The sequence below is a fragment of the Chlorocebus sabaeus genome, chromosome 6 (assembly GCF_047675955.1).
Source record: "Chlorocebus sabaeus isolate Y175 chromosome 6, mChlSab1.0.hap1, whole genome shotgun sequence".
Classification (NCBI taxonomy): Eukaryota; Metazoa; Chordata; class Mammalia; order Primates; family Cercopithecidae; genus Chlorocebus; species Chlorocebus sabaeus.
This window is the reverse complement of record NC_132909.1, coordinates 61760008-61769506: the sequence shown is the minus strand read 5'-3', so window position 1 is coordinate 61769506 and position 9499 is coordinate 61760008. Positions and strand designations below refer to the sequence as shown.

The following is a 9499-nucleotide window of genomic DNA, read 5'->3' as shown; positions in this document are numbered from 1 at the left end:
CCGGGGCGGGGCCTGGGGCTGCGCGGCGGGGCGGGGGCACCCACCTCCCGGCTGCCGGGAACGAACGCGGAAACCCAGGCGCGCGGGAAGGGGATCCAGCCCCTGGGGGGACGCACAAGGAGACTGAGGCGGGAGGCGGCGCCCGGCCACGATCCCTGCACCCAGAAATCTAGCTCCGGGGGGGACGGACACCTAGGCGAGGAGTCGAAGACTCAACCACAACACCTGCGTCCCGAACCTGGGCTGCGGACTGAGCCAGGAATCCAGCCCAGGGAGGCGAGGAGACACGGACGGGGTAACTGAGGCCTGGGTAGTGGCGAGGGAGGGGACGTCCTTTTTGGTGGCAGAGGATAGCGGAAATCAACACTGTCCGAGCCTCCTTCCACCTGCCCCTCCCAGTCCTGGAGCCTCGGCTGGGCCACCCCTTCCCCTGCTTAGCCCCCAGTTTACTCTTCTCTAAAATTAGGCCTGGTGGCCGACGTGAGGGCTCACGCCTGTAATCCCAGCACTTTGGGAGGCCAAGTCCGGTAGATCACTTGAGTCCAGGTGTCTGAGACCAGCTTGGGCAACGTGGTGAAAACCCGTCTTTAAAATAAAAAGAAAGAAAGAAAGAGCAACAGGGAGGCCAGGCACAGTGGCTCACACCTGTAATCCCAGCACTTTGAGAGGGCAAAGCTAGTGGATTACTTGAGGTCAGGAGTTTGAGACCAGCCTGGCACGGTGGTAAATCCCATCTCTACTAAAAATACAAAAATCAGCTGGGCATGGTGGTGCGCACCTGTAGTCCCAGCTACTCGGGAGGCTGAGGCACAAGAATCGCTTGAACTTGGGAGGCAGAGGTTGGAGGGAGCCGCTCCACTGCACTCCAGCCCAGGCAACAGAGTGAGACTCTACTCTGTCTCAAAAAAATAAATTAATTAATTAAAAAGGCTGGCACGGTGGCTCACGACTGTAATCCCAGCACTTTGGAAGGCCAAGGCAGACAGATCACAAGGTCAGAAGATGGAGACCATCCTGGCTAACACTGTGAAACCCTGTCTCTACTAAAAAAAAAATACAAAAAATTAGCCCAGATCGTGCCACTGCACTCCAGCCTGCACAACAAGAGCGAAACTCCCTCCCCCCCGCCAAAAAAAAAGAAAGAGAGAGAAAGATAAATAAATTGCACAGGATGAAAGACCTGATTGCTTTACAAATAAAGAGTAAGAAGGAAAAAGAAAAGGAGGAGAAACTGTGGATGGACCCAAAAGAGCGCATACTGTGAGATTCCTATAGACAAATGTGCAAAGAGGTGAAAGAGGACAATGGGGAGATGTACCCGGAGCGACTGGCAGGGGAGCTGGGCGTCGGGAATGAGTGGTTTCCCCATCCATCAGGCACAGGGTAAGGGTAGGTGCTCAAAGAATGGACCTGAACATTTATTCCTGAGAGAGGGAGGCAACTCCAGAGACTTAGCCTGGGCCTTCCTCCCATTCTGGGTTCCGGGGCTTCCCTCCAGGGGCCTGTCCTGCCTGTGTCATCTTCTCCTTCTCCTTCTCCTTCTTCTTCTCCTTCCCCTCTTCCTCCTCCCCCTCCTCCTCCTCTTTCTTCTTCTTCCTTCTTCCCTCTGTCATCCTCGTCTTCTTTTTCTTCTTCTTCCTCCTCCTCCTCCTCCTCCTCATCCTTTCTTCTTCTTTTTTTGGAGAGAGTCTTGCTCTGTCACCCAGCCTGCAGTTACACAATCTCAGCTCACTGTAACCTCCACTTCCTGGGCTCAAGTGATTCTCCTGCCTCAGTCTCCCAAGTAGCTGGGATTACAGGCGCCTGCCACCAAGCCCGGGTACCTTTTTTTTTTTTGAGACGGAATCTTGCTCAGTCGCCCAGGCTGGAGTGCAGTGGTGCCATCTCAGCTCACTGCAAGCTCCGCCTACCGGGTTCAGCCCATTCTCCTGCCTCAGCCTCCTGAGTAGCTGGGACTACAGGCGCCCACCACTACGCCCGGCTAGTTTCTTTTTTTTTTTTTTTTTTTTTTTTTTTTGAGACGGAGTCTTGCTCTGTCGCCCAGGCTGGGGTGCAGTGGCCGGATCTCAGCTCACTGCAAGCTCCGCCTCCCGGGTTGGCGCCATTCTCCTGCCTCAGCCTCCCGAGTAGCTGGGACTACAGGCGCCCGCCACCTCGCCCGGCTAGTTTTTTGTATTTTTTAGTAGAGACGGGGTTTCACCGTGTTAGCCAGGATGGTCTCGATCTTCTGACCTCGTGATCCGCCCATCTCGGCCTCCCAAAGTGCTGGGATTACAGGCGTGAGCCACTGCGCCCAGCCAATATTTGTATTTTTAGTAGAGACCAGTTTTCACCATGTTGGCCAGGCTGATCTCCAACTCCTGACCTCAAGCGATCCACCTGCCTCGGCCTCCCAACGTGCTGGAATTACAAGCATGAGCCACTGCGCCCGGCCTATTCATTTCTTTTCTCCCTTTTTAGTCTTTTTTATGCAAATGGCAGCAACTTTTTCTTTGCTGTGTATTACTCCATGATGACCAAACATCTTGGAACTCTGTTGCAGGATGGACTTTGGGGGGACCTCCTGGATATCATCCTGAGGTATACTTCCAGCTGTGGGATAATGGGGTCGAGGTTGTGCTGACGGGGCTGGGTGGCTCATACTTGTCATCCCAGCACTTTGGGAGGCTGAGGCAGAAGGACTGCTTGAGCTCAGGAGTTCAAGACAAGCCTGGGCAACCTGGTGAGATCCCGTCTCTACAAAAAAATTTAAAAATAAATTAGCTGGGCCGGGCGCGGTGGCTCACGCCTATAATCCCAGCACTTTGGGAAGCCGAAGTGTGTGGATCACCTGTGCTCAGGAGTTCGAGACCAGCCTGGCCAACATGGTGAAACCCCGTCTTTACTAAAAATACAAAAAATTAGCTGGGCATGGTGGCAGGTGCCTGTAATCCCAGCTACTTCGGAGGCTGAGGCAGGAGAATTGCTTGAACCCAGGAGGCAGAGGTTGCAGTGAGCTGAGATCGTGGCATTGCACTCCAGCCGGGGCAAAAAGAGCGAAACTCTGTCTCAAATAATAATAATAATAATAATAATAATAAATTAGCTGGACATAGTGATGTGTGACTGTCATCATAATGCATCATCTCATCAGCAACTCCTAAGTGGTCCCATCTACTTAGGAGGCTGAGGCGGGAGGATTGCTTCAACCCGGGAGGTGGAGTCTGCAGTGAGCTGTGATCACACCACTGCACTCCAACCTGGGTGACAGAGGGAGACCCTGTCTCAAGAATAATAATAATAGTCTGGGCTCGGTGACTCACATCTGTAATCCCAGCACTTTGGGAGGCCGAGGCGGATGAATCATTTGAGGTCAAGAGAGAGAGAGACCATCCTGGCCAACATGGTGAGACGGGGTCTCTACTAAAAGTACAAAAATTAGCTAGGCATGGTGGTGCACGCCTGTAGTCCCAGCTACTTGGGAGGTTGAGGCAGGAGAATCACTTGAGCTGGGAGGCAGAGGTTGCTTTGAGCCGAGAGTGTGCCACTGCACACCAGCCTGGCAACAGGGACACCCTCTCTCATTGATAATAATAGGCCGGGCGCGGTGGCTCACACCTGTCATCCCAGCACTTTGGGAGGCCGAGGCGGGTGAATCACGATGTCAGGGGATCAAGATCATCCTAGCTAACACCGTGAAACCCCGTCTCTACTAAAAATATAAAAAATTAGCCAGGCATGGTGGCGGCGCCTGTAGTCCCAGCTACTCCGGAGGCTGAGGCAGGAGAATGGTGTGAACCTGGGAGGCGGAGCTTGCAGTGAGCCTAGATCGTGTCACTGCACTCCAGCCTGGGCCACAGAGTGAAACTGCGTCTCAAAATAATAATAATAATAATCATAATAATCATAATAAAAATAATAAGGCTGTGGCCTTTGTAAGGTGTCCTCCACCTGGTTCCCATTGCTAGTGTCCCTGCGGGTATCAGTCACTCCTTGTCAGTCATGTGGGACACATTCAGTCCCAAACCGCCAGATCAGAGATGTCCCTCACCTACCCTGAACTTTCAATGGCCCTCCAGGGTCCTGGGGACAAACCCAAGCTATCCCCACTCAGGGTCTCCGGTGAGGGCTGGCCTCCCCGCCAGCCTGGGCCCATCCACCTGGAGCCCCAGCCCCTAGGAGGGTCAAAGCCCGTCCCATATTCACAAGCCTTATGGTTCGCGCCTCGGTTGGGCTCCTAGGCTGGACTAACAATCAGCTGGTTAAGGTCGGTCCTTCTGGGTCCACAGCAGCCTCCACGCCGCCCACCCCCTGCCTGCTCCGCCCCCCTCAGCCTCCTCCCGCGCTCTCACTCCGACCTTGCACCGGGAGGAGGGAATAGGGGGGTTGCCGCTGGGTGAACAGAGGGCGTGTGGGCAGGGGAGGGAGTGGCGAGCGGCTGCCTGAGAGGCGGGAAGGCAAGGACAAGGGGGGGCACGGGCTATAAACGCTCCGCTGCAGCGGCGCCGGCAGAGGAGTCGCCGAGCCCAGCCCAGCTGCCCTCTGGACCCCGCGGGCTCCAGCCAAGCCCCTTCCTGAGTTTCGCAGGCGCAACCCGCGGGCGGCTGGGCGGAGGAGTCCCCGGGGCGGTGCCAGGGCGCAATCCAGGAGGGCGGCCGGGAGGAGGCGGCGCGCGCGGCCACGCATACCGTGGCTATGTCGGGGCCCAACGCCTCCTGGGGGGCGCCGGCCAACGCCTCGGGCTGCCCGGGCTGCGCCGCCAACGCCTCGGACGGCCCGGTCCCTGCGCCGCGGGCAGTGGACGCCTGGCTCGTGCCGCTCTTCTTTGCGGCGCTGATGCTGCTGGGGCTGGTGGGGAACTCGCTGGTCATCTACGTCATCTGCCGCCACAAGCCGATGCGCACCGTGACCAACTTCTACATCGGTGAGTGCGGGCGCTGCGCCGCACCTGCTGCGGGTCCGGGGCTCCGAGGGCGGAGCGGCCTGGGGCGCCCTTTCGCGACGCATCGGGGCCCTCGCAGACCCGGCTCTGTCCCCTGCAGGGGTCCCCCCCACCCCAAATCTTTTCCCTGTGGTTCCTGCACCTGTGGCTAGAGGTCGCAAACTCCAGCGAGGGCGGACCCGGGCGGGACGGAGGGTGGGGAGTGTGGCACATGGAGACCTCTACCTGGCCACTCGCGGGGCTTGCCCGGGTGCAGCGCGGGCCGATGCCTCGGTGTCCGGCTGAACAAAGGGCTGGGCGAGGGGCTGGCTTGGCCCGCGGGCCTTAGTTTGCGACCCCTGCTCCGGTGGCTCTCTGAGCCTGTTTATGCATTTGTGTCCTGGGGTCCCCTACCCCAAACAGCTGCGAGCCCAGTCGGTGGCTGCTGGGCCGGCACCATTGTCTCCAGTTTGCAGATGTGGAAACTGAGGCTCAGAGGGTCAGGGGCCTGCTGCTCAGGCTCCCCCAGCCCGGACAGGGCCCAGCAGAACCGATTTCTGCCGGAATGGCCAAGAAACCCAAGCTGGAGGAGTAATGTTTGAGATGTAAGGGGGAATTACTAGAAGGCACCCCAACTTCTCTGCCTGAGGAGGCCGGGGGCACTGCGGGGGGCCTCCCTGTGCCATCCTGCTGGTCACTCGGACCAAGGAGGGGGCCAGGGGGTAGGGCCAGGAGCGCTGGGCGGTTCCCGCGGCCAGTGGTGCCCACGCCCAGCGCCCGCGCGTCCCCACCGCAGCCAACCTGGCGGCCACGGACGTGACCTTCCTCCTGTGCTGCGTCCCCTTCACGGCGCTGCTGTACCCGCTGCCTGCCTGGGTGCTCGGCGACTTCATGTGCAAGTTCGTCAACTACATCCAGCAGGTGCGGCGGGTGGGGGGGCGAGGGGGGCGGGGGGGAGCAGGTGCGGGTGGGGAGAGTTCGTCAACTACATCCAGCAGGTGTGGGGGGTGAGCAGGTGCGAGGGGGGGAGCAGGTGCGGGGGTCGGGGACGCGGAGCAGGTGGGCGGGGGAGTGTGCTCCGGAGCAGGAGGGGGGGCGCATGGTGGGGTGGGGCAGGGGTGCGCTCCGGCGCAGAAGGGGAGGGGCGCACTTGGGGACTGCTGTGTGTGCGCTCCGGAGTGGAAGGGGAGGGGGTCGTACGTGGGAAGGGGTGGGGTGCGCTGAGGAGCAGGAGGGGAGGGGGCGCACGTGGGGACGGAGGGAGATGCGCTCCAGAGCAGGAGGGGAGGGGGCGCACAGTGGGGCGGGGGAGGGGTGCGCTCTGGAGCAGGAAGGGAGGGGGCGCACGTGGGGACGAGGAGAGGAGATGCGCTCCGCAACAGGGTGGGGAGCATGTGGGGAGGGGGAACGCACGTGGGAAGGGGGTGAGGACCTTGGGCGCAGCGCGAGGCAACGCATAGGAGAACCAGGGGCTGGAGGACCCAGCTTGCGGGACGGGGCTGGGCGGGGGTGCAGCCTAGACCTGGAGTGGGGGGTGGGAACGGGGGAGGGATACAGACGGGGACCCGGGTCACTGGTGAGGAAGGGCTACCGAGGCCCTGAGGCTTCTTGCCCTGACTGTCCCTCCATCCCACGCAGCCCTCCTGTCTCAGACTCGGGATATTAGCCGCCTCCCAAGGGCTCCTTCACTTCCCCAATCCTCCGGCCCTCCTCTCCCAGTCTCCCCACCTTCTGTCCCCTCAAGCCGCACTGGACACTCCTTTCAGGACACGTCCCGTATATGTGCCTGAGTGTTCGCACACGTAGGGGTTCGGCGGGGTTGGCGGACAGGGCAGGCTCCCAACCGCGCAGGTGACCACACGCCCGGCTGGCGGCTCCTGCAGGTCTCGGTGCAGGCCACGTGCGCCACTCTGACCGCCATGAGCGTGGACCGCTGGTACGTGACGGTGTTCCCGTTGCGCGCCTTGCACCGCCGCACGCCCCGGCTGGCGCTGGCTGTCAGCCTCAGCATCTGGGTAGGTGAGTACAGCTCAGGGGCCTCACCGGGGAAGGTGGACCGGTCCTAGTGCCCTGGGCACCCAGAGCCACCTGCTGCCTCGGTCCAGCAGCTGGAAAATGGGCACAATAGCTCTGCCTGCCTAGGGCCAGCGAGGCTGCAGACTGGGCGCTCGGCCTTTTGCAAGGAACGCCTCCCGGGGGGTCGCTGGTCCCCCGAGCGGGGTCTTCATCCCGGCTTGTGGCGCAGGCTCTGCGGCGGTGTCTGCGCCGGTGCTCGCCCTGCACCGCCTGTCACCGGGGCCGCGCGCCTACTGCAGCGAGGCCTTTCCCAGCCGCGCCCTGGAGCGCGCCTTCGCATTGTACAACCTGCTGGCGCTGTACCTGCTGCCGCTGCTCGCCACCTGCGCCTGCTATGGGGCCATGCTGCGCCACCTGGGCCGGGTCGCCGTGCGCCCCGCGCCCGCAGATAGCGCCCTGCAGGTGTGCGGCGTGGGTGGGAGGACAGCAAGTCTGGGTGGGCGGGGAGGCACGGTGGTGGGAGGCGCCGGTGGGGGCATCTGTGCGGACAGGGACAGCCCAAGGGGTCCAGGAGGGGCGGTGCGAGGGGATGAGCCCAACTGGGTCCCGGTCTTTCCTCTAACCACCTCCCTGGTACCCCCCCAGGGGCAGGTGCTGGCCGAGCGCGCGGGCGCCATGCGGGCCAAGGTCTCGCGGTTGGTGGCGGCAGTGGTCCTGCTCTTCGCCGCCTGCTGGGGCCCCATCCAGCTGTTCCTGGTGCTGCAGGCGCTGGGCCCCGCCGGCTCCTGGCACCCGCGCAGCTACGCCGCCTACGCGCTTAAGACCTGGGCTCACTGCATGTCCTACAGCAACTCCGCGCTGAACCCGCTGCTCTACGCCTTCCTGGGCTCGCACTTCCGACAGGCCTTCCGCCGCGTCTGCCCCTGCGCGCCGCGCCGCCCCCGCCCCCCCCGCCGGCCCGGACCCTCCGACCCCGCCGCCATGCACGCGGAACTGCACCGCCTGGGGTCCCACCCGGCCCCCGCCAGGGCGCAGAAGTCAGGGAGCAGTGGGTTGGCCGCGCGCGGGCTGTGCGTCCTGGGGGAGGACACTACCCCTCTCTGAGCGAACCCGGTGGGAATCCGAGCGGCTCCCTCCGGAGCGGGGACTACTGGAACAGCGGCTATTCTTCTGTTATTAATATTTTTCTTACTGTCCGAGATCAACCGTGCAAATGTTTTGGTCTCTTGTGACGTTCGGTGCAGTTTTGTTGTGATGTTTGCTATTGATATTGAAATGATAATTTCTGTGTTTCCTGAAATTAAACATGTGTCAACACAGGACTTTCTGGATTATTCCAGAAAGTGTCAGACGTTTTCTCATTGTTTTGTAGTTGACTGTCACTGTGTACGATTCGTTCCTTTTTTTTTTTTTTTTTTTTTTTTTTGAGACACGGTCTCATTCTGTAGCCCAGGCTGGAGTGCAGCGGCGCGATCTCGGCTCACTGCAACCTCCGCCTCCCGGGTTCAAGCGATTCTCCCGCCTCAGCCTCCCCAGTAGCTGGGATTACAGGCGCCCGCCACCACGCCCGGCTAATTTTTGTATTTTTGGCAGAGACGGGGTTTCTCCATGTTGGCCAGGCTGGTCTCCAATTCCTAACCTTAAGTGATCCCCATGCCTCTGCCTCCCAAAGTGCTGGGATGACAGATGTGAGCCACGGCGCCCGCGGCCTCATCCCACTCTTAGAGATACTAAAATGTGAAAACAGACAGCGCAAATGCCCATCAATCAACGAGCAGATAAAGAAAATGCGGAGCGCGCGCGCACACACACACAGAAATCCTACTCAGCCATAAAAAGGAATGAAATGGCATTCACAGCAACCTAGATAGAGTTAGACACCACTCCTCTAAGTGAAGAAACTCTGGAATGGGAAAACAAAACATCCTATGTTCTCACTTATAAGTGGGAGCTAAGCTATGAGGACGCCAAGGCATAAGAATGATACAATGGACTTTGGGAAATCAGGGCGGTGGGGTGGAGGGAAGGTACAAGACTCCACACTGGGTACAGTATACGCTGGTCCAGTGATGGGTGCACTGAAATATCGGAAGTCAACACTAAATAACTTATCCATGTAACCAAGCATCACCTGTTCCCCAAAAACCTATTGAATTAAAAAACATATAAAATAAAATAGGCCGGGTGCAGTGGCTCATGCCTGTAATCCCAGCACTTTGGGAGGCCAGGCAAGTGGATCACCTGAGGTCAAGAGTTTGAGACCAGCCTGGCCAACATGGCGAAACCCCGTCTCTACTAAAAATACAAAAATTAGCCGGGTGTGGTGGTGGACACCTGTAATCCCAGCTACTCAGGAGGCTGAGGCAGGAGAATCGCTTTAACCCGGGAGGTGGAGGTTGCAGTGAGCTGAGATTTTGTCACTGCACTCCAGCCTGGGTGACAGAGTGAGACTCTGTCTCAAAAAAAAAAAAAAAAAAAAGAGTCCCACTTCTCCCAAATAATCTGGGGACACCGTGAAACTCCACACAATTTGCTGAGATGCCAACATAAGATCCAGAGGCTGAAACACCAGGGGATTTTGAC

The 9499-nt window shown here is 59.4% G+C and overlaps 2 protein-coding genes across 2 annotated transcripts in view; both read left to right on the top strand.

The window, feature by feature from the left end:
- The first annotated feature begins 38 nt into the window (after positions 1-38).
- On the top strand, positions 39-8287 carry KISS1R (KISS1 receptor). Its single transcript, XM_007994521.3, has 5 exons — positions 39-4903; positions 5697-5821; positions 6784-6919; positions 7146-7378; positions 7562-8287. Exons 1-5 carry the CDS (start codon positions 4675-4677, stop codon positions 8018-8020), a joined length of 1182 nt encoding a protein of 393 aa, XP_007992712.3. The 5' UTR covers positions 39-4674; the 3' UTR covers positions 8021-8287.
- The window catches only part of ARID3A (AT-rich interaction domain 3A), a 61108-nt gene continuing 56458 nt past the window's right edge, over positions 4850-9499 (top strand). The window contains exon 1 of the mRNA XM_037994466.2: positions 4850-4903. The gene's annotated coding sequence lies outside the window, so the exon portion shown is untranslated. The remainder of the gene's footprint in view (positions 4904-9499) is intronic.

Bases quoted from the DNA above. Each gene is read 5' to 3' on its own strand.
- KISS1R (XM_007994521.3), top strand. From the start codon at position 4,675: ATGTCGGGGCCCAACGCCTCCTGGGGGGCGCCGGCCAACGCCTCGGGC. The intron at 4,904-5,696 runs GTGAGTGCGGGC...TCCCCACCGCAG, and splicing joins CGTGACCAACTTCTACATCG to CCAACCTGGCGGCCACGGAC. The intron at 7,379-7,561 runs GTGTGCGGCGTG...GTACCCCCCCAG, and splicing joins CCGCAGATAGCGCCCTGCAG to GGGCAGGTGCTGGCCGAGCG.